The sequence below is a fragment of the Hyphopichia burtonii genome (assembly GCF_001661395.1).
Source record: "Hyphopichia burtonii NRRL Y-1933 unplaced genomic scaffold HYPBUscaffold_1, whole genome shotgun sequence".
NCBI lineage: Eukaryota > Fungi > Ascomycota > Pichiomycetes > Serinales > Debaryomycetaceae > Hyphopichia > Hyphopichia burtonii.
Genome location: NW_017963728.1, coordinates 2,676,367 through 2,704,140, shown reverse-complemented (window position 1 = coordinate 2,704,140; position 27,774 = coordinate 2,676,367). Strand labels below are relative to the sequence as shown.

General features: G+C 35.4%; 16 protein-coding genes across 16 annotated transcripts; 7 read left to right on the top strand and 9 right to left on the bottom strand.

Moving 5' to 3' along the window:
• Positions 1-607: 607 nt before the first annotated feature.
• IAH1 (isoamyl acetate-hydrolyzing esterase) lies at positions 608-1,381 on the top strand (the record flags this gene model as incomplete). The annotated part of the gene is made up of 1 exon (XM_020218252.1): positions 608-1,381. One exon carries the CDS (start codon positions 608-610, stop codon positions 1,379-1,381), a length of 774 nt encoding a protein of 257 aa, XP_020079622.1.
• HYPBUDRAFT_101727 (uncharacterized protein) lies at positions 1,378-2,577 on the bottom strand (the record flags this gene model as incomplete). The annotated part of the gene is made up of 1 exon (XM_020218139.1): positions 1,378-2,577. One exon carries the CDS (start codon positions 2,575-2,577, stop codon positions 1,378-1,380), a length of 1,200 nt encoding a protein of 399 aa, XP_020079621.1.
• Positions 2,578-3,298: 721 nt separating this feature from the next.
• ADO1 (adenosine kinase) lies at positions 3,299-4,345 on the top strand (the record flags this gene model as incomplete). Its single annotated transcript, XM_020222117.1, has 1 exon — positions 3,299-4,345. One exon carries the CDS (start codon positions 3,299-3,301, stop codon positions 4,343-4,345), a length of 1,047 nt encoding a protein of 348 aa, XP_020079620.1.
• Positions 4,346-4,742: 397 nt separating this feature from the next.
• Positions 4,743-7,892, top strand: POL5 (DNA-directed DNA polymerase; the record flags this gene model as incomplete). The annotated part of the gene is made up of 1 exon (XM_020218290.1): positions 4,743-7,892. One exon carries the CDS (start codon positions 4,743-4,745, stop codon positions 7,890-7,892), a length of 3,150 nt encoding a protein of 1,049 aa, XP_020079619.1.
• A 117-nt stretch (positions 7,893-8,009) lies between these two features.
• Positions 8,010-8,522, top strand: HYPBUDRAFT_183020 (uncharacterized protein). Its single transcript, XM_020222905.1, has one exon. The coding sequence runs from the start codon at positions 8,128-8,130 to the stop codon at positions 8,308-8,310; it is 183 nt and encodes a 60-aa protein (XP_020079618.1). The 5' UTR covers positions 8,010-8,127; the 3' UTR covers positions 8,311-8,522.
• A 68-nt stretch (positions 8,523-8,590) lies between these two features.
• Positions 8,591-11,086, bottom strand: MDL2 (Mdl2p; the record flags this gene model as incomplete). The annotated part of the gene is made up of 2 exons (XM_020222116.1): positions 8,591-10,850; positions 10,962-11,086. 2 exons carry the CDS (start codon positions 11,084-11,086, stop codon positions 8,591-8,593), a joined length of 2,385 nt encoding a protein of 794 aa, XP_020079617.1.
• Positions 11,087-11,286: 200 nt separating this feature from the next.
• On the bottom strand, positions 11,287-13,517 carry HYPBUDRAFT_151822 (dipeptidyl-peptidase III). Its single transcript, XM_020220702.1, has one exon. It carries the CDS (start codon positions 13,490-13,492, stop codon positions 11,411-11,413), a length of 2,082 nt encoding a protein of 693 aa, XP_020079616.1. The 5' UTR covers positions 13,493-13,517; the 3' UTR covers positions 11,287-11,410.
• A 223-nt stretch (positions 13,518-13,740) lies between these two features.
• On the top strand, positions 13,741-14,699 carry HYPBUDRAFT_119240 (uncharacterized protein). The gene has a single exon (XM_020219216.1). It carries the CDS (start codon positions 13,981-13,983, stop codon positions 14,647-14,649), a length of 669 nt encoding a protein of 222 aa, XP_020079615.1. The 5' UTR covers positions 13,741-13,980; the 3' UTR covers positions 14,650-14,699.
• Positions 14,700-15,006: 307 nt separating this feature from the next.
• PBP2 (Pbp2p) lies at positions 15,007-16,440 on the top strand (the record flags this gene model as incomplete). Its single annotated transcript, XM_020223424.1, has 1 exon — positions 15,007-16,440. The coding sequence occupies one exon, from the start codon at positions 15,007-15,009 to the stop codon at positions 16,438-16,440; it is 1,434 nt and encodes a 477-aa protein (XP_020079614.1).
• Positions 16,441-16,863: 423 nt separating this feature from the next.
• Positions 16,864-18,948, bottom strand: OPT8 (Opt8p). The gene has a single exon (XM_020219215.1). The coding sequence runs from the start codon at positions 18,897-18,899 to the stop codon at positions 16,872-16,874; it is 2,028 nt and encodes a 675-aa protein (XP_020079613.1). The 5' UTR covers positions 18,900-18,948; the 3' UTR covers positions 16,864-16,871.
• Positions 18,949-19,169: 221 nt separating this feature from the next.
• Positions 19,170-20,189, bottom strand: SNF4 (AMP-activated serine/threonine-protein kinase regulatory subunit; the record flags this gene model as incomplete). The annotated part of the gene is made up of 1 exon (XM_020223423.1): positions 19,170-20,189. One exon carries the CDS (start codon positions 20,187-20,189, stop codon positions 19,170-19,172), a length of 1,020 nt encoding a protein of 339 aa, XP_020079612.1.
• Positions 20,190-20,691: 502 nt separating this feature from the next.
• On the bottom strand, positions 20,692-22,446 carry HYPBUDRAFT_86914 (Zn(II)2Cys6 transcription factor; the record flags this gene model as incomplete). Its single annotated transcript, XM_020223792.1, has 2 exons — positions 20,692-22,114; positions 22,241-22,446. Coding segments are annotated over 2 exons (1,629 nt in total), but the record flags the coding sequence as incomplete, so codon positions are not given.
• A 202-nt stretch (positions 22,447-22,648) lies between these two features.
• ZRT2 (low-affinity Zn(2+) transporter) lies at positions 22,649-23,881 on the bottom strand. The gene has a single exon (XM_020220701.1). It carries the CDS (start codon positions 23,808-23,810, stop codon positions 22,710-22,712), a length of 1,101 nt encoding a protein of 366 aa, XP_020079610.1. The 5' UTR covers positions 23,811-23,881; the 3' UTR covers positions 22,649-22,709.
• Positions 23,882-24,502: 621 nt separating this feature from the next.
• Positions 24,503-25,783, bottom strand: HYPBUDRAFT_155421 (uncharacterized protein; the record flags this gene model as incomplete). Its single annotated transcript, XM_020222115.1, has 1 exon — positions 24,503-25,783. The coding sequence occupies one exon, from the start codon at positions 25,781-25,783 to the stop codon at positions 24,503-24,505; it is 1,281 nt and encodes a 426-aa protein (XP_020079609.1).
• Positions 25,784-26,334: 551 nt separating this feature from the next.
• On the top strand, positions 26,335-27,204 carry HYPBUDRAFT_146869 (uncharacterized protein; the record flags this gene model as incomplete). Its single annotated transcript, XM_020219999.1, has 1 exon — positions 26,335-27,204. The coding sequence occupies one exon, from the start codon at positions 26,335-26,337 to the stop codon at positions 27,202-27,204; it is 870 nt and encodes a 289-aa protein (XP_020079608.1).
• A 72-nt stretch (positions 27,205-27,276) lies between these two features.
• On the bottom strand, positions 27,277-27,752 carry HYPBUDRAFT_119215 (mitochondrial 37S ribosomal protein MRPS8; the record flags this gene model as incomplete). The annotated part of the gene is made up of 1 exon (XM_020219214.1): positions 27,277-27,752. One exon carries the CDS (start codon positions 27,750-27,752, stop codon positions 27,282-27,284), a length of 471 nt encoding a protein of 156 aa, XP_020079607.1. The 3' UTR covers positions 27,277-27,281.
• Between the last annotated feature and the right edge of the window lie 22 nt (positions 27,753-27,774).

Below are 27,774 nucleotides of genomic sequence, written 5' to 3'. Positions count from 1 at the left end.
TCCGTTTCGTTTGTTCCCCCACGAAAAGAGTTTAAAGAGAAGGTTCAGAAGAGATGGTTCAGGAGAGTATATAGTCCAAGGATATGCTTGAATGGAGTATGGGTAGGTAAGGGAATGGATGAGAAGTGAAATGAGTCTAGCTGAGAGTATTGCAGTGGCAAGACCGGACGGTTTTTGGTGTTATTGTTGCATAGACAAGTGTATTATAATCGTGAAAAGTGGGCAGATCATACAGAAAAGCATTCAAGCTATTTGCAATTGTTAAGATGCTGATTCAGTAACGGGCATCAATTATTCTAGCAAGAGTACCTAATTAGGATTAGTTTTGAATTGGCGTTAGATTCAGTATTCTAGCAGAAAATTTTGTATATATTATGAGATATATATAAAATTATATATATGAATCATATATATGAATCATATGTATATAGTCATATGTATATACTCATGAGATATAGAAGCTCACCAGTGATGTGCAAATCTGTTAATGTATTGCAGCCTGAAGAGTCTAGGAGTTGATTCGCACGCTGAAATTTTAATGAAAATTCAAGTCCAGAAGATCCTTGAAAAACTTTAATAATCATTCATCATGAGTTCTACGAAAGCTATGTTCGATGAAGCGAAGTTTGTTCTTTTTGGGGATTCAATTACTCAATTTGCCAATGAAAATTTCAATGCCGGGCATCCTAATACCCATTTTTTCTTTCAATCTAGTCTTCAAAAAGACTATGTTCGTAAATTAGATATAATCAATAGAGGATTCAGTGGATACAATTCTAATCATGCCAGGGTGATTCTCCCACGCATTCTCGAATCTGATCCCAATATTAAACTAATGACGGTATTTTTTGGTACTAATGATGCCGTGCAAACAATCCAATATGTACCTTTGGACAAGTACGCTGAAAATGTATCTTTTATGATTGACGAGATCAAGAAAAAGAATATAAAACCAATCTTGATTGGTCCTGGATTACATCAAAGCTTTTCATTCGTAGCTGAAAAACTAAACTTAAGTGAAGTACCAGAAGATAATGGTAATAATATTACAAATAAAGAATATTCTGAACTGGCCAAAATGGTAGCAGAAAAGCATGGCATTCCATTCATTGATTTATGGCAAGGACTCAGAATTGCTGGCGGCTGGTCCGAAGATCAGTTGTTGAAACAAGATATCGATCTCGGTGAGTTTTTACTTGACAATGTTCACTTGAACTGTAATGGCTATAAAGTTTTGTACGATTTATTAATGGATTCGATCAGAAAAAATTATCCCGAGTATTCACCAGAAGAAATGGACTTCAAATGTCAATACTGGAGATCCATTGACCCAAATAATATCGAAGGAACGATTTTCCAATCTTACCATACTCCACCTTAAGACTGTGATCTTGTTGAATGATCGTGGAAAAGTAAACTACTTAGACAAAGCGATCTCACGTCTCGAAATACCCAGTATACTTTAGATCCATCCAAATCTGCCTCAGGGTCGTCATGAATTTTTTCATTTTCAAGCATGTCCCTTACTTGATTATAAATACTATTTTGTAATTCAATAATATTAGTTTTTTCCTTTTTATTAAAGTGAACCAAAACCAATTTAAATTCGTAAAATTCCATAATTTCATTTAGTTCCAATAAATTTCTCGCATTAATAACTTGACTATCTCCAATTATTGTCCATCTTCCAATTATGGATTCTTTTATTCGGAAGTTACTTCTGGCCATACCCGCTATAAAATTATAAAGTCCAGGAACCGCCAGAATCGCAGTTTCTGTACCCAAATTTTGTTTCCCCTTGACTAGAGTTGAATAGAAATAGATAAGCAAACAATTATGTACAACATGAAGTATAAAAGCTTCAGGAGAGGCAAGTAAATCATCAGTAATGACAGAGAAGTCTCGAGTTAACTTAGCGGGCCAAAGCAAAAGGTCATATTCCAATTGAAGTATTGAAGATCGCAGCTGCAAATTAGTTTGATTCATCCACTGAAATTTATACAAGTATACCCCCACACATAAAAAATGATAATTGAAAGAATTCAAATCGAGAGAACCTAGGAATACTTCACCTGATTCGATAAGCTTTGAATAGTGATTAGACGTGACTAAGGGAACGTCACGAATCAAGCTATTCCAAGCATCAATGGTCAAAGCTGCTATTAATAAGTTGGGTGAGAGCTCCTCTTCACTTTCAAGGTACTGTGTAAATGCCTTGAGTGAATCCAACACTATTTTTTGAGGAACAACGATACGTAAGGGCAAAAGAAAGAAACAAGAAAGCGTGCAAGGCTTCCAATCAATTTCACTTAAAGAATTATGAAAAATTTCCAATAAAAATTCAATGGTTGATTCAGGAATTTGGGTACGTGGAGACGAGATATTCGCTATATTGATACAACATTTAGATAGTTTATCTATCTTGTCCATTTCAAAAATTTCATGCAGAACAAAGGGGGTATATGGTTCTATATTAGATACGTATAATTTTTTCATTGAACTAGATGGGTTCTTCAATCTCTTTGTGCCAACTTCTGGTATGGGGAGGTTACTTATACTTGAAATCTCTTCTTTCATTGATTTATTCTTAATGTTAAGAAGCTTATGGCCAAATATACATTCATGCCCATGATTTTTGCAGTTTTCACAAACGTTAGAAAAGCTCTTGGTAACACATTTGATTTTTCTTTTACGACATCGATTACAAGCTTTCAAAAGTTTAAATGCATTAAAAGAAACATCTCCAGATTTCCTTCTGGGTCTTTGGTTTTTACTAATTTCGTCTGATCTTTTCGCAATCACATTGCCTAAGTCATCACTTATCAAAGCACGCTGTGCTTTGTTCTCAAGACTGGCTGGACTCGTGAAAGAAGTTCGAGACCCACTTTCAATACCAGACATACCAGCTGAAATATTTGCATCATTTTGGGACTGTCTCATACCGTAATTAGAAATCAAAGAATCAATGGACAATGAAGTTTTTTTAATAATACTCCCACAACCTTTTGTAGCATTTTCGTGATCATGTTTACTTTTCAGAACAACTGAAGCATCAGCAGGAGTCATAATTGCTTTATAACTGGGTTATATAAACGAAACTTATCTCCCCACAAAAAAAAAATAGGAACATCGTTATACTTGATGTACGGATGTATTAATACGCGTGGCCCTACCAAAACATTACGTGCCAAACTTTCAAAAATTTTTCAAATCGACCAAATCAAAAGAAGTGGTTATGTTAAGACGACAGTTTTCGAGAACTAGTAGTAGATTATACTTTCAATCGTATTACAGAACCATGTCATACCCATTAGTCTGTTTAGGTAACCCATTGTTGGATTTACAAGTTGATGTTGAGCCAGAATATTTGGCTAAATATGATTTAAAAGCTGATGATGCTATTTTGGCTGAAGAAAAACACTTACCAATTTATAAAGAGGTTATTGAAAAACCAGGATTGAAATTGGTTGCTGGTGGTGCTGCCCAAAACACTGCCAGAGGTGCCCAATACATCTTACCAGAAAACTCTGTTGTTTACTTTGGTTCTGTTGGTAAAGATGTTTATGCTGAAAAATTGAATGAAGCTAACAAACAATACGGTTTAAGAACTGAATACCAAGTTGTTGATGATGTTGCCACTGGTAAATGTGCTGCTTTGATCAACCACCCGCACAGATCTCTTGTTACTGATTTAGCTGCTGCTAACCTTTTCAAAGCTGAACACTTGGAAAAACCTGAAAATTGGATTCTTGTTGAAAATGCTAAATGTTTCTATATTGGTGGTTTCCACTTGACTGTTTCTCCAGAAGCTATTGAAAAATTAGGTAAACATGCTGCTGAAAATAACAAATTATTTGCTTTGAACTTTTCAGCTCCTTTCATTGCTCAATTCTTCAAAGATCCATTGGATGCTTCTTTACCTTATGTTGATTATGTCGTTTCTAACGAATCTGAAGCTGCTGCTTATGCTGAATCCCATAACTTAGACGTTGACCAAAAAGACGTCGTTGCTATTGCTAAGGAAATTGCCAAATTACCAAAAGCTAATTCCAAGAGAAACAGAACCGTTGTTTTCACTCAAGGTACTGAACCAACCGTTGTTGTTACTTACAATCAATCTACTCAAGATTTTGATGTTCAAGAATTCAAAGTTAGAGAATTGGCTTCCGAAAAAGTCGTTGACACCAATGGTGCCGGTGATGCTTTTGCCGCTGGTTTCATCGCTGGTTTGGTGCAAGAAAAATCTTTAGCTGATGCTATTGATATTGGTCAATGGGCTGCTTCTTTATCCATCCAAGAAGTTGGTCCAACCTTCCCATTCCCAAAACAAACTTACTCTGCTTGAGTTTATTCTGCCTCTAGTTATTTTATTTTTTTTCAAGATTCTTTACTTTTTAGTTTAATCACTTCATTTCAACATGGGTTTCATACAAGTCTTTGATCATCATCAAGCAGTTATGATATTTAATTTTTATATTTTCAATTTTTTTTTCATTCACTTGAAGGTTTGGGTGCTTTTCATTATCCTAGATTTATATACGCTTTAAATTATTAATAAACGAATTCAACATGTCGCCAAAATATCATTTTTGTATACTAAAACGTGTATACCATGATTTCATTCCAATGCTTTAGAAAAAATTAAGAGATGAGGCCGATGTCCAAAAAAAAAAAAAAAAAAAAAAAACGACGAACTAACATAATTGTAGTACTTTGAACTAACTTTAGCTCAAATTGAAGTCATGTCGGTGCTGAGAGATCATTATTATAAGTTAGCTTCGGAACTTCCAAAAGAAAGAATTGAAGCAGCCACCGCGTTGGTTTCGGAACTCACCAAAGCTGATAAGAAAGAAGAATGGGATTATGCTTTGAATAGATTGATTAAAGGTTTAACTACCACTAGGCAAAGTGCCAGGTTTGGATTTTCCATGGCTTTGACTGAAGTTGTTCGAGAATTAGTTTACAAAAAAGATTCTGGCTTGACTTTAAGTTCATACTTAGACCAAGTTCTTAAAGCAAGTGAAACCAAAGCTTCAATGAAAGGTAAAGAAGAAAGGGCTGTTTTATTTGGTCGTTTATTTGGTTTGCAAGTATTGGTTAATTCTCAATTACTTTTTGATGACTCTGTGTCAAGTGACATTTTACTTAAAGATTTTGTGAATGCCCTTATTGACTTATCAGGATCTAAATCATGGTTAAGGGAAACTGCTATATTTACTTTATGTCAATTTATACAATTGTATTTGAAAACAACAACTGATAGTTATGATTTATTAAAACAAATTTTACAAAGAATAAACGATATCGGAATCAATTTTACTACAGAAGGTATTGCAGTTTACTTGTCCATACCTAAAGATATTAGAGGTGAACTAGCTAATAGAATACAAAATCCAAAGTCAAATTGGAAAAACGGAGATCCTTTTTCAAAAGGGAATTTACCATTATTAGCCAAAGCATTAAAGGAAGTTGATATTCCTACTGATCCAGAAGAAAATGAAGATGGCTCCAAAAAAAATAAGAAACAAAAAGGAAATTGGCAGCCAAGAATACCATTTGTCTGGGACCTTATAGTTGCAAACTTCGTTAAAGCAGATGAAGTATCTGACGAGTCCGAAGAAATAGAATCACTGAAAAAACGTAAGAAATCATCAAAATCACACTCCAAGAAGCAAAAATTAGATATTACTGAAGTAGTCTCCCTAAAAGAATTTTGGAAAGTTGTCATTGATGAATCATTGTTTTCTGATAAATCATCTCATGAACGTAAGTTTTGGGGTTTTGAAATTTTTGCTAAATTTGTATCTGCCCTTCAATCTTCTCAAGTTCAATATTTATTCACACCTAACTTTATGCGTTGTTTGATTAACCAGTCTGCTCAATCAAACCGTTTATTAAATAAAATTTCTACTAAAACCTTGAATATATTATTGGATGTGGCCAAAAAAGATTATACAAAAGCCCCTGAAATCTTGAGCAGATTGGTCGATGAAAGTCTGGGAGGTTGTTGGAATTTTGATCTTATTACTAAATCTAAAATAACTGATACTTTAGTCACTATACTTGGATTTGTGGATAATGATAAGGTCAATGATTCAGAAGTTGAGCATGTTCTTATTTCCATCAAAAAACTTCTATTAGATAAATTTGAAAAAGCAGTTGAATCTCAAGAAGGAGACGAGGAAAGTATGAAAAAGCCAAATGATAATGTTCAAAAATGGGTCTTAGATAAACTTCTTGGTTTATTCAAGAATTCTAAAAAATTCGAAATGTTGGATTCTAAGTGGTTAGATGACATATTCAAATTCTTGATTCGTAATTCATTCTTCAAAAGCTCTCATCAAAAGAACATTTCAGGTAATATCAGAAAGCTTTCTCAGGATCGATTGAATTCATTTTTATCGGACACTTTATCCAGCACCAAGTCTAAATCATATACTTCCTTCTGCATAAAATACATTAATAAGTTGGAGAAATCTGATGAGTATCAACTCAGTTTAGAGTTTGATGACGAATTAATTAATGTTAAATCAGAATGTCATGAATTATTGTCAAGTATTAAAGAATTGAATAAAATGACCAAACTTGAATCCAGAAAAGACCAACTCAAATGTTTTGAATTATTATTCTCAATGGTTTTAATTCAATTATATATGGGAGATGATGAGACTGTTACCGTTTTAGGAGAATTGAGAGGCTGCTATGAAAGTGTTTTTGTTGAAAGCCTGGAAAATATTGATGTTGACCCTGCTATAGTTCTTACCGAAGTTATTTTATCTTTTGTTTCTCGTAAGTCACTCTTATTAAAGAAATTGTCTTTAATTGTTTGGGAGACTTTCTTATGTTCAAAGAATGACGACGGTACTGAAAAATTAAATGAAGAATGTTTAAAGCTTTTATTCGATGTCTTGGTGACCAAAGAAAACAAAGAAGGTCAACAAAAACTCTTTGAAGGAGAAGATGAATTCAAAGAAGATGATGAAGACGATGAAGATGAAGACGATGAAGATGAAGACGATGAAGACGAAGACAAGGATGAAAGTGAAAGTCACGACAGTGATGACGAGGATCAAGGAAGCGAAGAAGACAATGACGAGACCAACGGAGAAAGCAAGCAATCAGAGGTCGATCAACAGACTCAATTGAAGTTAGCTCAAGCATTGGGTATTCCAACTGAATCCAGCGGAGAAGTTAAGTTTGATGATATTGACTCTTTTGGGGATGATGATGGCTCCTCATATGAATCCGATTCAATGGATGATGAGCAAATGATGGCCATGGATGATCAATTGGCCAAAATCTTCAAAGATAGACGTGAAGCAATGTCTAACATCAGTTCTGGAAACAAGAGAAAGCAAGAAGTCATGGAAGCTAAAGAACAAATGATTTTCTTCAAAAATAGAATTTTAGATTTACTAGAGTCATTTAGCAAAATCAATTCTGAATCTTACTTGAACTTATCAATGATCAAACCAATTGTTATATTAATTGATTTAACTCTTGATAAAAACTTGGGTGTTAAAGCACATAAACTTTTGAAGACCCGTCTTAGCAAAACTAAGTTATCAAAAGATGCTTTCAAAATCAGCTTCGATACCGAAGCAAAACAAACCCATTACAAAGAGTCATTACTACAATCAATTGAGTTCTTCCAATCCAGAGCTGCTGAGAAGAATTCTAATCTGGCCCATTCTTTGGCTTGCAGCCAAGCCTGTATCACCTTCAGTAAGAACTTGGTCAATTTAGACCCAGATTATTTGAACAAAGTGATTGACTCCTACTCTCAATCTCTCAAGAACTGGGCATCCAATCCAAGAAACAAGATACAAGCTTCCCTTTTCTTTGACTTTGTAAATTGGTTAAACTCTAAGAGAACTGATAGATCTGAATAAAACCCTCCGTATATAATACAAACACCCATACACCATACTGACATGTTCACGCCAAAATGTATGTAGTACATAGCAACTCGAAGAGTTAATTTCAGCACGCGAACCCACCCACCAATTAAAGTGTTTGATTCGAAGACCGATACTGTCTTTTTCTACCAGGGAAAAAATGGAGGAAAAAACAAAAAACTAAGGTACTGAATAACTTCTTTATACCAACAACTATATCAATTCAACCATGTCTGCCTACAAACAAGCCGGTATTTCGTTAAACAGAGCTTTAGCCATTTCTGCCAGAACTGTCAGAAATTCTTTAAAACCAGAAGCCAAAGCTGCTGCTGAAAGAAGAGGTATCAGTGATGTCAAAGTTATCAAATACGAAAAAGGTGAATCTACCGAAGCCAAAGCATTGGACAAATAAATCAATAGTACCAATTGATTTCAACTCATGTTTTGATGGTGAAAATACAAAAGTATTTAAATGATTCATGAATTGTTTACTAATTGCTAATTTGAAAAATTTTTTTAAAAAAAAAACATAAAACTTTCAATTAATCAGTTTTATTATAATGATAAAACCTTAACTAACGACATAGATCAAATAAACGATATATTCCTTGAGAGAAGTTACATGTAGCCAGTATCACCATACTAATCGAATAAATCATTTATAAGTCTATATATACAAAATAATTAAATATCTATGAAACAATGTTGTTATCATCCAGTTTCTTTTCCAGAACTGCTGCCTTTTTATCATCTTCGAATTCCTTTGAAACTTGTTGCACAAGTTGAGCTCTGAGATCATAAGGTAAATCATCAATCATTGATCTGACAATTTCCATTTCACTTTGTTGTTTCTGTTCCTTTTCAATTCTTAAAGCTTCTTCATCAAGTTTACGTTGTTCGTCATCTTCTTTAACTTCTTCCACGTCTTCATCATCTAAACTTTCATCTTTTGATTCTTTGGAGCTTGATTCGTCAAGTAATTTAGATAATTCAGATTGAGGATTACTAAATAATTCAACAAATCTACCTTGTTCAACAACTTTACCATGCTTACCTAAAACAACAACGTTTTCCGATTTGGAAATGGTAGATAATCTATGTGCAATCGAAATAATGGTCATTCTTCCCTGAGATGTCAAGTTTTTCAATGTTTCATTGATAAGACTTTCCAGTTTAGAATCTAAAGCTGATGTGGCTTCATCTAAAATAAGAATAGAAGGTCTTTTGATTAAAGCCCTAGCAATAGCGACTCTTTGTTTTTGACCACCAGATAATGATGCTCCACGAGCTCCAATTATGGTATCGTATCCTTCAGGAAATGCTGAAATGAAATCATGGCAATTGGCTTGTTTAGACACTTCAATGATATCATCCATGGTTAATTGACTTATTTGTGAAGGAGTTAAACCATAAACGATATTTTCAAGGATACTACCAGATAATAAAATTGGTTCTTGTTGAACAATACCAATTACTGATCTTCTTAAGTCACGAACTTGAAGTTTATTTATATTATGACCGCCAATTAAGATCTCACCTTTTGAAATATTATAAGCTCTGAGTAGTAAAAGGGCAACTGTTGATTTACCACAACCTGAAGGGGCAACAAAACAAGTACTCGAAGAAGCTGGAATTTTGAATGAACAACCATCAAAAATTAAATCATGAGGTCTAGTAGGATAACTAAATTGAACATCTCTGAATTCTATATCATTCTTCATAAAAGCTGGAAGCTTTTCACCCAAGACTGGAGGTACTTCATTTTTATGATCAACTAAATCGAATAATTTAGTACCAGCCCCCGAGCCTTTCATTAATTCCATATATGTAGTGGTCAAACTATATAAGGCCAGGTTAAACAATTCAGAATACATGGTGAAAGCAACAACATCACCAGTTGTCATTTGACCATTCAAGATTAAATAGACACCCAATGCAATACAGGATAAATAACCGGAATGGTACAAAGAATAAATGGAAACCAGGTAATTCGATTGAGCTAAAGCTTCTTTTCTAGCGACATTTATAACATTTCTTAATTGGTCGGAATACTTGGTTAATTCTTTTTGTTCTGCAGTAAATGATTGGACCAATTTGACTGAATTAAGAGTTTCTTCACTTACTTTGGTCAAACCAGCAGTGGCATTTTGAAGACGAGTAGATAATGATCTAATTTTTTCACCATACCAAACAGAACCAAAAGTAATAGGAGGAGAAATCAAGAGCATAACACAGAATAATAAAGGATTGATACTAAACATCATATAAGAACTAATAATTCCGAATAACATATTTTTCAAACCATCAGGTAAATTACCAGTGATTGATCTTGAAACAACATATGCATCACTTGACAAACGAGAGATCAAATCACCAACTTTATGTTTTTCGTTATCATAAAAGGCAGCATCGTGGCGTAATAAATGTTTCATTACTCTTAATCTTAATCTAGCCACTAATCGTTCACCTAATAATTTCAATACCCAAATTCTTGCCCAAAAACAAACGGCACTCACACACATAAATGGAACCATGACACTGAAAACAGTAGAATATTTATAACCCCAGATCAACAAGTCTCCATCTTCATCTTTCAAGTTATCATTAAATGCATCTATAGCGGCCCCAACTAATTTTACTGCAGTAGTTGGATATAAAACAGCAAAAAGAATAAATGCCAACGCGTACAAGAATAGCCTAAGATCAGGTTTCCCCAATTTTAATATTCTACCAATAGTTTTCAAATTCTCTTTAAAGCTCTTTTTGTTATTTGAAAGATTTTGTTTTTCTTCCTCTTTAATTTGCAATTTGCGTATTTTCGTTATTTCAAGATGCTGTTTCAAAGAGTTGGAATTCTCCAAAGCCTTATGCAACTCATTATGATTAGACGTTATGGAAAGCTTGCTAACCAGATCACTTTTATTATCTTGCTGCTTGTTGAAGTAACGAGTACTAGTGCTAAATTCCTGGACTTGTTTCAAGATACCTAAAGGTTTATTCGGCCTATCTAGAAGCAAGTGCTTCGGATATATAGCATTATTCCTTAGACTACCGGTATCTGACCTATTTGTGCAATAATATCTGGCGCTGGTATAGTTTAAACTATTGACCCCGAAAGCACCAAGCCTGGAGAAAATACTCTCCGAGATCGGTCCCACTATAAGTCTGGAACGTATTATAGGAAACATTACCGCTTCTGCAAGTCCTGAAGCAACGTTTAGACTCCTTGAAACCTTTCTTAAATTCAGTAGAGTCTTTAGTGAAGGATAATCTTGGAGATCGTTGAATAATATATTTCTGAGTAAAATTGATTTTTCGTTGATTTTCCGTTGAGCTTCCCAAAAGACTAACAAAACAAAAAAAAAAAAAAAAAAGTTTAATGAGCAAGGGAAAGTATATAAATATCCACGGAGAATAGAAATGGATGCAAAAAAAAATTAAGAGACAGAACTACATTGAACGATTCAATAAAAACATGATAAATATAGTTAAAAGAAAAAAGCGCTAAGGAATCATACTTTTCTATCGGCGAAACTTTGGATGAAGCCAACTTCAGATTCTTCATATTCTTTAACCTCAACTGAAGAATCGTCGGTGATCAAGGTATTTGCTTGGATCAATTGCTTACGAGGTAATTTTTTGTTTAAGACCACATCTCTGAAGCGATGGAATTCTTGAGTGACGTTGGTGATGTCATTGTAGTAAGCAACACCTTCGGTAACGTTTGCGGTGGTTTTGAATATGTGCAAGTTGTGTAAGAATTCACCCAAGGCATCGACAGCAGCAGTAGAGAGTTTGGACTCATCAATGACAATTTCCAAATCATCGTACTTACCGTCATCGGTGAATTTCAAAGAGGCGACACCTGCGTTGTATAAAGTTTTGAAAATACCAAAACGGGCTTGCATGTGAGGTTGGCCCCATTTGGTAGATTTGGGATCCCAAAACTCAAGCCCAAGTAAACCTGCACGGGCCATTAAGAGGGTGGCAATAAATTGAACATCTTTTTGGTCATTTTCATCGGTTATACCAAAAATATTGAGCACTTCGGCTGGTTTTTTCAAGATTAAAAATAATGCCACTAATTCAGCTCTACATTCTTCGTAACTACCAGCAGTGTTACCAAATAAAGATCCCCAAGTCTCGGTGGACTTATAATAAGATTTTATTTCTGGATGTGAATCCTTATCGAAATTGAACTTACCAGAAGAAGTTTCCTGTAATAATTTACCAGTACCATGACCTAATAACTCGTGTAAACCAACTTGAACTTCAAAAGCATCATCCCTCCACTTACGGAATTTATCTTGTAAAGATTCGTTAATGAAAGTGATTACTTCTTCACGTTTTGGCTTTTTTGGATTGGCTGATAACACGTTACCAAGAGAAACATTTTTGAAGCCAACATTTAACCTAACATCGTCATAGTTAGGAATATTGATACCTGCTGGAACACCCGAACCAGCAAAAGTAAGAACTTCCAAACTGGTGAAATCAGGTGGGGTAAAAACGTCTTTTTCGTATAATTTATCCCAAGGTAAAAATTTAATTAAATTAGTAGCATTATTAACCAAATCACTAAATTTTGCAGTACGGTCTTGATTAACCATGGCAACCAAACCTTCCCATTCACCTCTAACACCGGAAGGATCACGGTAGGTTTCAATAAACCCAATATTTGACTCGACTTGAGGTTTCAAATCCTTTACCCATTCAATTTGAGAATTTTTATGAGCATTCATGGAACCAGTTTCAAATGACTCGATATAATAACCAATTAATTTATGCTGGGTTTCATTGGCAACATATTTTTGAGCTTGTTTTAAGTTGGAAACAATTTCTTTAAATTCCTTTGAATGGTCACCAAATTTAAACAGGATTTTCAATCCTTTGGCTTCAATAGTTTCTGGATAATAATCAGTAGTATTAGAAGTCAATGCACTGGCAACATAAACAATGAATTCATTTTCGTTTTTCTTGAAAACCCTAGTGTTCTCAGGCATGATTCCTTTATCAGCTAAAGCTGAATTAACTACTTCAACCTGTTCTTTAGTAATTGATGGTGAATCTGGATAATATGCAGATACGTGCCCATTTTCTGGCCAACCCAATAAACCAACGCCAGTATCAAAAATAGCTTCACGAACTTTTGAGTAAAGCTTAGTGATTTCCTCACCACCGACTTTTTCGACTAAAGTATCGAGCTCTTCAATCTTCAACTTTGGTATAAACTTCTTATCACCAAAGGATTTATAGTTCCCCAAATTTGATAAGAATTGAGAAGCATATTCCAAATAATACGTAACGGCATTCTGATTTTCGGGGAAATGTTTGCTCAATATAACTTCATAAGCTTCGTTGGATTCTGGGAAGTTCAATTGAGCATGAATCCCCAAGATTAACTCATAAATATCTTCACTTTCTGGTGATACCGATCTCAAAACTGCCCTTGTACCCCAATGAGAAGCCTTGGAAAGATAATGAGCATACAATTTGGCTTCCTTTGTAGGTAACTGCTCAAAGTGTTTCTTAGCGGATAACACAACAATTGGAGCTGCTGAATCAGCAAGGAAAGTGTTGGTGGAAATAGACATGACTGGTTATATAAAGAAGATGGTGGTGTACTTTGATTTCTCTCCATATTTGACTTTTTTTTTTTCGCCTTCAACTAATCTCAAGGTTTAATATTGGGAAAAGGAAGCCACATCTTTTCTATTGAAACAACACGATGGACTTATCTAAGAAGGGTTCTCCAGTTACTGAGAGTGGGGCTCTGCTCAAGGAGTCTATCAAGCAGGAAGATGCGCTGACAGAAGATTCCAAGGTCCATGACAAACAGGGCGAAGAGCGTGATGGTGAAGAAGATGAAGACGAGGACGATGAAGAGGACGATGACTACGATCCAGAGGCCAAGCCAGCTAAAGAGGCAAACGAGGAAGAAGAAGAGAGCGAGGACGACGAACCTGAGCCCGACTATTCGGCTATTCAGTCTAGTGGTATCAGTGAAGTCAAGACAAGACATCAAAAACAATTAGAGAAGAGCGGTTTTGGTAGCACTAATAAGCGTGCCCAGTATCAGCAAATGAATGGATATTTGCAGGATGAAAGCCATGTGGATGTGGATTCTCTATTTGAAGATTTGAAACGTAGAAGCAACGATCCTAGTCTACGAGAACGGGAAGTATATTCAAATCACGATACTCCAGAAGTGACCCAGGAACAAGAAAACAGAACCGAATCTACCGAGCAGACTGATTTGGGCCCCCAGAAAATCAAAATACAAACCTCCTATACTTTTGCTGGGAAATTAATTACAGAATCCAAGCTTGTTGATGCAGATTCCGCAGAGGCCAAGGCGTACTTAAACTCGACCAACGGACTCACCGCTGCCGAAACCGAGGACCAGACCAAGACTCGCTCGTATGTGACTGTTATTCGAGAAGTTCCACGAACCAAAGAGCAAGTTCCTTTACGGATTAAATTGAAAAGACCTTCATTGATTGATAAATTTCTTTCAAGCTACAATAACAAACGCCAAAAACTATCGACGTTGGAGAAATCCAGGTTGGACTGGGCCAGTTTTGTGGATCAGCGTAAGCTTCAAGATGACCTCAAGCTCCATAACAAAGCAGGTTATCTTGATAAACAGGAATTCTTGGGCAGATTGGATGCCAAACGAGATGAACAGTACGTTAAGGCCAGAGAAGAGGACCGCAAGCGCCAATGGCAGCTCCAGCAACAGTCGCTATGATCCTTGTATTATAAATGTATAGTAAATGTATAAAATGTATGGGAAATGGATAAATTATATAGTAAAATAGCGATCGTGTGAGTACCAGTGATTGTTTAAAGGAAGCTTTTCGACTAAACTAACAAAAAAATGAGGAATTGGTGGATTAAAAAAAAATTTTTCTTTTTGAAAGAACCAAAACAAAAAGCTTTCGAGAAACAATTACGATAGAAGACGACGTGTTCCAATTGGAGTAACCAATACCAATCAAGACGTTGAAAGAGTTAATTTTGAATCTCTTTGCATTTCCCTTTTTCCCTCTCTTTCCCTTTTCTCTTTCCTCTATCTTCTTTTTTATTTGGAGATCAAAGGCCAAAGATGTCTAAAAGTAATATTTTAAAACGTAAAAATGATGAATCAGAATCTACTGACAATGATCAGCTAAATAAAAGAATTGCCTTGGATAGTGAACAGTTAGATTTGACTGATAAACAAGAAGAAGATGCACAAACTGCTCCAGCTATTAATACAGATACTACAAATACCGATATAACTAGTAATAACACTAATAATACTAATAATACTAACAATCTGGTAGAAGATATTGAGACTGATACTCCTTCCAATTCCGATGAAAGCAAGTTTGTTTCTAAGCCAGTCTCCAATCATCGAGAAAAAGATGATCCAACCTATGTTGCATTTAGAATGTATTGTCCAGTTAAAGAAGCTAGTGTTATAGTTGGTAAAAAAGGTGATACTATTAATCATATCAGAGAGAAAGCTAATGTAAGAATTAATGTTAGCGATAATTTGAAAAATATTCCAGAAAGAGTTGTTTCAGTTAGGGGTCCTGCTGAAAACGTTGCTAAAGCTTTTGGTTTAATTACAAGAACTATTTTAGAAGAACCAGAAGATGAACCTGCATCTTATTCTTCTAAACAATTCGATTTAAAGCTTTTGATTCCTCACCCAATGGTTGGTTATATCATTGGTAAACAAGGTACCAAATTTAGAGAAATTGAAGAAAATTCTGCTGCTAAATTGAAAGCTGCGGAACAACCTTTACCTTTTTCTACCGATAGAATCTTATCTATTACTGGGGTTGGTGACGCAATTCATATTGCCATCTATTACATTTCTCAAGTTATATTAGAGCATAAAGATTGCTTAAAGAAGAACAAAGTCATTTTTTACAATCCAGCTAATTATCGTCAACCCGCTCTTAATGGTATGTTAATGAGTCCTCAAAATAATATGATGGTTATGGGTGGCTCTCCTGCTGCTGCTTCTACTAATCCTCTCACGATGCAAAATGTTGTTAAAGATAATACTCCAAATCCTTATCAAGTTGCAAAACAACCTTACAATTTCCAAATGATGTTCCAACCTTCTATTCATCCTCAACAAGCTTATGGTGCCCCAGTTGCTCCTACTCCTTCTGGTCTTGCTATTCCTCCTCAAAATCAATACACTGATGAACATGGTAATACTATCGTTGGGGACATCATAACTCATGCTCCTAATCCAGTTCCGGGTCAACCTGATAAATTTAATGAAGATATTTTTGTTGCTAATACTAACATTGGTTCGGTCATTGGTAAAGGTGGTAATAATATCAAACAAATTCGTGAAAATAGTGGCTGCTCTTATGTCAAAATTGAACCAGATCAAAACCAATCCATTATGCTTGGTGGTAAAGGTTTAGTTAATATCAGAAAATTAACTTTAACCGGTAACCTCAACGCAATTCAAACTGCCATTTATTTGATAAATCAGAGAATCAGCGCAGATAAAGAAAGGAATAGTGTTTAATCTTATTTGCATTCCTCAGATTATATGTTATATGTCTAACGCATGATTCTTTCTTCTTCTTTTCGACTTCTTTATTTTGTTTTAGTAACTCCCAGTGTACACCATTTAGTGGTACATGTCCATTTTATACCTTTTTTTTTTTGCAACTTTTGCTTCTCGTTTGTTTATAATAAAATATGTACTTCTGAATATTCTACTTTCTTCTTCCCTTCTCATTTCTGTATTATTATCACTTGTACTTTATACTTCTTCAATTCTCCATTTCCCCTGCATTTCCTGGTACTTTTTTTTTTCACTTTTTTTTTTCTTTTGCCCTATTTTCATTTACTTTGATAAAGGAGGTGAGCTACTCGTTGTCTTACCGAATCTTTCCATATAAAATACATAGAGAGAAAAAAAAAGAAGAACGAATGCAAAAACTATGTCAATGTCTAAAAATGCTTTATGTTTAAGCTGGTTAAAAGCATGGTAAAACCACTTAACAAACCCTCACCTAAAACTAAACCACTACTTATAATAATCATCTTAATTTTATCATCATGCTTGTTGTATTTTAACCAAAGATATGCAGCAAGACCACCGATAAATCTAGCGAGAGTGAAATTTGGTGTATTGTAAATACCAATACCAACGGCAACACCATTAGGTAAGTAGATTAAGTATTTGTGGTATTTACTTGTAACAGGACAGGAATTCTTAATCAAAGAAATGATTGCAAAAAAGATACCAAATGCAATTGAAAATTCAAAAGCTCTTGGGGGCAATCCTTCACCAGTCACCAATCTTGAGCAATCGATCCAAATGATAGCAGTTGGGATACGGAATAGATTGTTTGGGATATCGTAAACAATGTTGTAAACTTTATACATAACGCTACTCAAAACGACTGAATATAATGTTCCAATCATTTGCGCAACAAATTGAGCTTTTGGCGAAGCTCCAATTAAATGCCCCGTTTTCAAATCTTGCATTAGATCCCCAGCTTGTTGAGCACCAGCTTCAGCGATTCCCCCAGCTACTAAATTTATAAGAATTTTCGCCGGGTGAGAAGAAGGGATTATAAGAGCGAAAACCAATTGAGAAAGCTTACCAATACCACTAACTGGGTTTAGATCTGTTTCGCCTAATGCCCTAACTCCAAGGATAGAAAAAAGAAGTGCCAATATGATAGCAATTGCAGTGGCATAATAAGGTACAATGGAACCAAAGACCAATCTAACTGAAATCAAACAAATTATTGATGAAAAAGCCAAGCCGATCACTGTAGTTTTATAACTAACTAAATGATTTTCCTCAACATCAGCTAAGTCAATAGGTCTAACTTGGCGCTCTAAATCATATTTTTTCATATTATGTATCACATTTTTAATTGATTTATAGGAAACTACCCCAAATGATACAAGGGAATCACTGATCATGACACTTAAACTTAACCATAAGATCCAGCCTTGGCCTCCATTGATCCAATCATTTATATCTCCCGGAGCCCAACCAATTTTTTTAGCAAAGGGAGCCAAGACCCCCCACCCTAGAAAGGCACCAAAAAGCATGTAAGAAACAGTGGGTAAACCCATGATTATACCTTGACCTATATACGCAGGAGAAGGCTGAAAGCTCCATTGATATTTGTCAGCAGCAATAGAGCCAAAGAGTGGGATATTCTTCAAAATAGGAAAGAAGTATGATAAAAGAGTGTAGGTTGCTGATATGCTGAAAGTATAAATGAGTGAGTTGATATTAGATTTATAAGTATCATCGTTGGAATGATCTTCTGGGTCTATACTTCTATGAACAGGTTGTAAAACGGGAGATTCAATTCTTATCAAGTCGTTAGTATCATCATTAGATTTGGAGTCTTCATAAACTTCACTACCGTGTAATACCGATATTAGGGTAGCGGTAGCTCTACCAGAAGGGAAAGGTAATTTTTCCTTAATTATAACTTGTTTTCTTAATGGAATAGCGAAAAACACTCCAAATAAAGCAAGACCAAAAGACCAAGTAATCAATTGGGATAAAGAAAGGCTAATTTTACTTCCACTACCGCTTTCATCTGCGGTTAAGAATTTTTCAATTGCAGGTATAATTCCAATTAGCCCGTACGCTAAAGGACCCGTTCCAACAGCCACTGCGATACTTTGGATATATACATTTTCAACATCAGTGAAGTTTTTAGCAAACGGAGAAATCTTGAAAATGGTAAAACCGAGCAATGCCGACGGTAACGACATCATTGAAACCCAACCAGTTTGAAGACCAAATTGGAAATTTGAGATCAAGACAACAGAGCCAATCATAAGACCTGCTAGAGTGGCTCTGAAAGTAATTTGAGGAAGATTAAGTTTATCTTCCCAGAGAAGGGTATTATTATTGGCAACATCAACCTCATTATTTAAATCAGAATGGTACTGCAGTTTGGGTAGGAGGTGGTCATTTTCACCAGCAGACATGGAGCTCATCTTCAAAAATAAGGCTAGGGGCGACCAGGTAGGGATCAGGAGAGAAAAGCTGACTATTAAAATCAACGAAAACTGTGGATTATTTGATCTTTTTATTAATAATTCCGTTACTGATAAACTGCGATGCGTACTTAGTAAGCGCTTTTTCTACTATGGGTGTACGGCTGTTGTACCGGAAGATATAACTAAAACAGGAAAAGCCAATCGACTACTAACAATTAATTATCATTTATAGAGAATATCATTATGGAAAAATACATAAGAGAGGGTTTAATCTTCACCAAAGAGAATATATTGTAAGATGTCACTTAAAGTGATGACGGAAATCAATTTACCTTCATCATCCACCACGAATAATCGATGCAAACGAGACTTTCTAATAGTATCCATGATGGTACTAAGACGATCGTTTAAAGTACAAGTATGGACCCCTTCGAAATCTTCTGGTCTTCTTAATAAGGCGTCACCGACACTGAGGTCCAAATCGGTATACATTCCACCTTTCACTAGAGCCAATACATCGACGGCTTCATAGACGTTAATTAATTTACCTTGATCGTCAATGATTGGGGCCGAACTAACTGATTTATGAGCCAATAAATGAATAACTTCGATAACTGGAGTATTCATGGTACAAGTAGAAATATCTTTGATAGTACCTAGACTGATTAAATCTTTAATTGGTTTTAATAACATTTTAGTTTCTTTACAATTTAATGCAACAAATTTCAAGATTCTATATTGAGTTAAAACACTAACCACAATTTCACGATGGGTTTTTTCATCTTCATCAATCAAGGGAATTCTTCTTGCCTTGGAATCCAACATTTTAACACAAGCTTCATATAATGATTTGAAGGGATGAATCGAAGCAGTTTCAATTGGATCCACCCCAATTGCCTTTTCAATATCACGTAATCCATCTAAAGTAAGTTGGTCAACCAATTCAAATTTCTCTGGGAACTGGAAGTAGTACTGGATAACATTAATAAAATCACTCAGAGTTAATAACCCGGCAAATCTAGAGGTTTTATTATTCCATAATGGTGCACTAACAATATTATTTTGTAATAAAATATTTAATGATTTCTTCACCAATAAAGAAGTATCCAAAACCACCAAACGGTAACTGACCGGCAAAACGTCGTACGACGTTTTACTTTGAAGGAAAAGCCTTATGGCCTTGATTCCAATCTTCTGATCGTGTTCAATTTGCTCGGGTGATAACGATTCAATGTAATCGTTGGGTGTTGATGAACTTGGGGCAACTGCCATTTCTGTGTCGGCCATCTTGCTGTATCACTATTGCTCGTGTATCTGTGTCTGGTCTATAGCAATGTTTCTTGAATGGGAATTCGACCTTGAAACTATATATGTTAATGGTATACCAATGGCTAACCTCTAAGATTAAGATTGCCCATTCCTCGTTTTTCTGCTCTGTTTTTTTGACCTAAACCTTTTTTCGCTTTGTCTGTCTTTTTTTTTTTTGTTTTGTTTGCAGTGGGGTAATTAACTACCAGAACCCTAGTGTGCGATGTACGGGTTTTGAATTAATGTATTTTGCAACCAGGCTATATAATTATAAATTTACGTTCCAGTCGTTGTTCAAAGCGCTCATCCAGTCCAACTCGTGGATCTGGAGGTTTTGGTTGAGGCTTGCATCAAACAAGTCGGACAATCCAGTGCTGGAAGCCGGGGGACGGGTTTCCTTTGCTGGGCCGGAAAAGCGGTCTAGCAAATCGCCAAAACGAGAGTCGTTGACTGAACTATCAATGGTGTTTGGGGTGCTGGAAGAAGGGAGGGTTTTCAACTGGCGGTCGAAACGGAGCATCAAGGAGCTGTGGCCCTGGTTCAAGGCCCAAACGACCTCCTTGGCCATTCTAAAGCGGCCTAGGTGGTGATTATTGATGTTATCTTCGAATTGGTTCAAGTACAAAGCTAGGCTTAAGGCATTGGAGTATAAGGATTCGGCGTCTTCTACGTAGATACCACCGTTCATGAAGGCCAAGGAAAAGGAGCCTAAGGTGAAGATCATGTTTAAAACCATGGGACAAGGGCTTTGTAGACTATTTATGGATTTCAATTCATTTAGTATTTTGGAAGTTTCTTTTAAAGAGTCCAAGATGATATCCAAACTCAAGCCGAGATTCGGATAAAACCTTCCAGTTAAGTTTAAAAGAGCGGGTCCATGTAAAGTAAGAACCACATCGTAAAAACTGATCATTACTTGAGCCTTGACTAGCATCAGACAATTGAAGTCTAAATTTTTCAACCAATCACCTAATTCGATTAAGTCATTTGATATTTCGAATATTTCAAAATCAGGATCGATTTTTTCTCTGAACACTATTACTCGATGAGCTAAACAACTTATACGTAGCATTACAAAAGAAATGAAACTAAAACCTGGACGTTTATAATTTTCAGTATAAGTATTTGGGAAAGGAATTTTAATTTGATCATGGGACCAAAAAACTGACACTCTTAATTGGACCGAGTACAAATTATCAAATATGTACAAGCTCCAAAACACCGAAAACTCATCCGAACCTAATCTTTCATTAATTTTTTTCAAATTCATCCCCATGGCTTTAGCAGTTAGATTGGCTTGGCCTAAAGCGTACTGGACGCTTTTTTGGCGATTAGTCATTCTTAAATAAAGAGTGATTAACAACCAGCCTCTCACAATATCAACCGAAGTGTAACTGAATGAAAATGAAGAAAGCACCTGATAAGCATACTCAAAACAAATAATTTCAATATCGATAAAATTGGCATCTAATGAATCAATTTTACAAAATTCTTGATGTCTAATACTGATTGCGTAGATTAAATGGGTTAAAGCAGATAGTAACACTCTTTTATTGGTATTTTCTGAATTCAATTTTTCTATATTAATCGATTGAGGAGGTCCACTTATTTTTAAATAATCTAGAAAATCTCTCGACAATATAGAGTATAGCGAATTGACTTCTTCAATAAATATGTTTAGCAAGGTAAGATGATGGTTATCCAAATTGACACTGGGGAGCGGCGGGTACGGTGGAGTCTTTATATAGGCAACTCCAGACATATTCCATCCATAATGTTGACCTCTTGGAATTTTAAAGTCGTTACTATTTGAGATTCCCGAATTTGAATAGCATAAATTCAATAATACCGCATCCAGGCATTTTAGACTGGCACCCTGTCTTATCTGAGGTTTATGACTGGCACTGAAGGGGACATATTGTAATAGGGCTTGATTTGAAGGAGGCTCGATTTCATTTGGATGGATTAAATCAGAGGATGATGTAGAATGTTTTCTATAATCATTTTGGAAATTATCTCGATTGGATAACTTTCTTTTCTTCAACAGACCGTTGGAAGGTGATAAAACCACGTTTTCAATTTGAGATCTGGTATAATGGGTAGGAGTAAAATTTAAATCAATATCTGGTTTAACGTATTGACAATCTATATTATGGGATTCGCATCTTGAACAAGGTTTCTTTTCAGTACATTTCAATTTCATAGATCGACATCGTTTACAAGCAGAGGAAACTCTGGTATAAGTCTTAGCCGTGTTTGTCATTCTGATTGACAGAATAGAAGTAGTTATTTACAATTAATAAAAATTGATCTTCAAATTCCGATGTAGGAATATAAAGGTTAGTCATACCGGGGTCTCACCTCCGTACATCCCTGTGAAAATACTAAAAGGATAAGTTACAGTACATAATCTATTGAAATATAAGGATTTAAATTAAGGTCTATAAATTACAAAAAGAGAATTAGAATAGATGAAGTGAAAGAAATGAAATAAATAGATCAGGCCCATTTACCAAGTAAAGCCATCAAACCAGCACCCCAACATAAAGTGAAAAAGGCCAATAAAGATTTTTTGAAACCATCTTTACCCTTAAATTCACCAGAGTATAAGAATTCATGGGCCATTAATTCGACAATACCGGCATAGAATAAAATCCCGGCAGAAATGGAATCGAAAACCCCGTTGGTGATTAAGGCTCTACGAGAACCAGGAGCATAAGTGGTTCTAACACCTAAACCAATGGCAATTGCAATTGGAGTGGTGAAAGTATAAGCAAGAGCCAAGGCCCAAGGAGTGTAACGTTTTGATTTAGACCAGTTAGTTAAAGCGATTCTGGTACCAAGACCCAAACCTTCGAACATTTGATGGAAAACAAGAACAATATATAAGGAGATGAATTCGTCACCGGAAACTGATAAAGATAAACCAACAAAGACAGAATGGAAGATAACCCCGAATTCCAAGACAAAGACTGATAATAATTGACCATAATAAGATTCTTTATCTTGATCTTCTAACGGAGTACCAATTAATTCAGGATCTTGATGTTCATGAGCATGTTGAAAATGTTTTGGATAAGGATTTTCTTTTTTAACTTCTTTATTTGAATCAGTTTCTTCTTCTTCATCTTCCAATTTTTTAGTATACAAGTCAGCGTTACCAAAATGCGAATGACTATGACCTTGAGCATCTCCCGATTCTGTTTCAATTTTACGTTCAACCCATTGGAAAGCACAGATTTCAAAAAAGAAAAGCGCAAACAAAGTCATCAACGCAATACCAAAAGCCCAAGGATATTCAGCAAAAGTACCTCCCAAACATTCGTCACCCAAACTATCACTAGCAGGTTCTAATAAATGAATGAAAGCGGTGGCTACAATAACCCCAGAACCAAAATATTTAGCAATGAAAAATACCCACGATGGCATACGAATAAAAGAATAACGAGAACTCAATAATGGTAAAAAGGTACCAATGGCAGAGGATGCCAATATAACGAAAACAGCAGAAATACGGACTCCCATACGACCATCGTAATCGTTATCTGGTTCACAGGTTTCTCTTTTCAGAAGAAATTGTTGTACTATAGATTCGTCCATTATGTATTAACGATGATTAATGATGATTAACGATAAGTAATGATGATTAACGATAATTAATGATGATCGATGATGATTAATGATGATCGATGATTATTAATGTGTTGATGATTGATAAGTCAGTAAAACAAAGAAACTGATATATATATATATATATATACCTATATTTAATTTCCAGTATAGTGGTTATAATTAATTTAAAGTTTCTTTGTTCTGCCGTTTGTCTCACTGAAACTGTAATAACTACTATAGTAGTAAGTTAATTTTAATTAATTCCAATTAATTTTGATGGAATATGCAAGCTCTACGTACGGCAAATGGTTTGTTACAGTGGACGTGGTTGTGTATTGCCAGTAGGTTGACTATCCAAATGGTCTGGTGGTGGTATGACAGGCCTGTTTAGTAACTGTCAGTAGAGAAATATTGCAACCACCAGGGTGCGATGAACGTTGATGGAAAAAATTTTGAGAAAAAAGAAAAGTAAGACAACGTCAAAGTCTGGTTTTGTTATTACAGACACCAAAGTACGAGATGTCGTTGGTTCAATTGTGTGGCATGTATTGGCATCGTATGTATTGACATCGTATGTATTAGATATTGTTAAACAGCGTATTGTTAATTGGAATACATAAAATTAGAGTAAGTGAAAATTAGAGGACAATGGGGAAGCAAGATGTACGGAGGTTGCAACATTAAAATTTGCATAGGCTTAAACCAACATTAACATGTCTGGCAATAAGCCAGGCAAAAACACTCCCTGCTGATAGACAGCCTTCGAATAGAATGAAGTTTCGGTAGTCGGATTTGGTTCCCAGCCCAATGATTAAGGAAGATACGAAAATCCCCAATATAGACAAGAACGATAAATAAAAGTATAATTTACCATACCAGGCACCAAAATTAGTAGAGGAACAAATTTGTGATACTGAAGCACCAATAAGTGAAAGAACTGCCGAGGAGCTGACTCCGAAAAGTACCAGGAAGACATATAATAAAGCTAAGTTAGACCCAGCCGGTAACCAGATAGTAAAGATGAATATGGTAGTGAAAACACAAGTAACAATCATTATGTTGAAGCGGCCGTAAGAATCAGCAAGGTACCCTGAAACAATCCGACCCGGAATCCCACTGACATTGACTATGGTGATCAATAAATAACTTTTCAGTTCATTAATGTTATGATTAATGGCATATGAAGATAAATAAGTTAAGGTAGACATTGATATAATTTCTGCTAAAAAAACACTGAATGTTAAAGTGACAAATTTAAGATTTTTCAATAATGAAAACTCAACAGTTTTCCTAAAAAAATTATCATTTTGAAAAGATGTAGCAAGTTCTTCATTTGCAGAATCTTCCTTTTTCATTAATTCTCGTCCTTTAACAAAGAAAACTGAAATACACATACAGATTAATCCAATGAACGCTAAGAATTTAATCGCCCATTTAAATCCAACTTGATCGTACAATCTTTGTAACATCACTGGGAAGATACTTGATCCAACTAATCCTCCACAAGTTGCAAAACTGATGACAAATGCTCTTTTTTTCAAAAACCAATGTGATAAACTTCCAATCAATGGATGCATTGACATCGATGTACCAATTGCTGTAATCACACTAAACAGCAATATAAATTGATACAATTCTTTACATTCACTAGTTAAAATCAATCCAGTGAAAATTAATAAAGTCCCTAATATAAGAGGCATCTTCGCTCCGTATTTATCGAAAAACTCTCCAAATATGATTCCTCCTAAGTACATTACACCCAAGTGAATTGAAAATACCCAGGATACTCGACTTGATTCAATATCTTGTAATTGATGGGTTGATACATATGATTCCAACGCTCCCATACTGTTGGCAATTCCAAAATCAACAATTAATCCAAAAAATGATCCAAATAAAACCATATATGCTTCTTTACCCCCGTCTGGGAACTGTTCTTGATTCTCTTCATTCTTATACATCAAAGATCGACCACTATTTCCATCTTCTTCATCTTCTGCTCCATCGCTAGTATTAAATCGATTACGAAGACGCTGATTAACCTGTTGTTCCGGGAAAACAGAAGGCCCTGCCTCGGGAACCTGGGTCGTTTGAAGCTCAATGTCAGTACCTTTTCTCAGTGGTGTTGGCCTGGTTAACATGTTTCAATTACTAAATCTTATTGCAAATTTTCAGCATTCGATCTGCTAGGGGGTTTATATAGCCTCACGTCCGCACCTTTTCGCTTGATGACAAATTCCGTCTTTATCATCTCTTTCCGCAGGTACGACAACATCAGAATATCCTCTACAATGATAATACACGAAGGTCTTCGTTTATCTTTGGCGAATTAGTAGACCTATATTTATAGTATGAAAGGCTAATGTGAAAAAAATAATTATGTAAAAAAAATCGTACATATAAACGTTCACGTGACCTCAAAACTTTCTGGTGTATGGGTTTTGGGCTGGGACATCAACGTTGAAACAAATCAACAAAACGGTTGTATCTACTTCTTTTCATTCAAGTTAGAATGGCCGAAAACAAGGATACTGAGGAACAGCTCTCTCATCAATTAGACGCTGAAGTGGGTGAAGATGGTAAGGATCTTACCAAAGAAGAACGTCTTGAAATAGCCCGTAAGAAATTCGAGGATATGAAAAAAAAGAAAAAGAAGGGTAAAAAGAAGTCTAAGAAGTCAAAAGATGATGAAGAGAACGATGATGAAAAAGAGCCAGCTGAACTGGAGGCAAAGGTGAAAGAACCGGAAACTGAAGAGTCAAATGAATCTGAGTCCAAGCCAAAAGAACCGGAGGCTAAAGAGTCAGAACCTGAGGCCAAACTGCCTGATCCTGAGGCCGAAGTGCCTGAACCTAAGGCCAAACTGCCTGAACCTGAGGTCAAACTGCCTGAACCTGAGGTCAAACTGCCTGAACCTGAGGCCGAAGTGCCTGAACCTAAAGATGTTGAGGTTGAAGGTGGTGAAACCATTGAAACTAAGGACCACTCAACAGATTCAAGTGAAATTACTCAACTTAAATCGACTATAGAACAACAAGACAAAACCATTAAAAAGCTTCGAGATGAAAATACCGATTTGAAATTAGGTAGAATGGATTTAAAAGACAAGATTCAAGAATTAGAAGAAGAAATAAAATCATTGAAAACGTCTGGTGTGTCAACCCCAATAAGCCAATCACAACTACCAAATACAGTTGCATCACCGGTGAAACCAGCAAAACCAATCATTACATCCAATGACTATGCATCCTTGTCTCAACAGAATTTCAAGAGCTTTGAAAGCACAGTCGATTTTAGAGAAAGATTAATGCTTTGGAAAGGCTGGCAAGTTGATATGACTAATTGGAATGGTTCAAATCACGTAACTAAAGTGGCAATATAACGAATTAAAATATATTATAAAATGAACAATATGCTATATACAACTTGTAAACTTAACTATTTACTTATAAATGACCATTATCTAATACGACATAATGCTAACCCCAGTTCATCCCTTTTAGCAGCTTCTTGAATTTCCAATATTTCCTTCTTTTTGTTTTGAATAAATAAACATTCAGATGGTTGTAATGGTTTGATGAATCTAACTTGTAACCCTGATGCTAATGCTTTTACTTCAACATCAGTTAAATGGGCTTTACGTCCTGGTGTCGAAATTAAACTGAATTCACGTATAACTGGTTCATTGTTTCTATACTTTAAATCCAACCACAATCTTCTAGATGATATATTATCAGGGGTCACTTCCACAGGGTTTTTATCCGGTCCACTGGTTGATCCCTTTTGTATCGATGAAATGAATCCTTCCCTATATAATTGGAAAGCAAGTTGTAAATGTCCACGGTTGAATGGCACCGAGGTCCTGGTAATATTCACGTTGGTGCAGTTCTTTATGTGACAGCAGAAATTAGCAAGCTTCACCAAAGACATCCTGGGCTTGTATATATGTTGG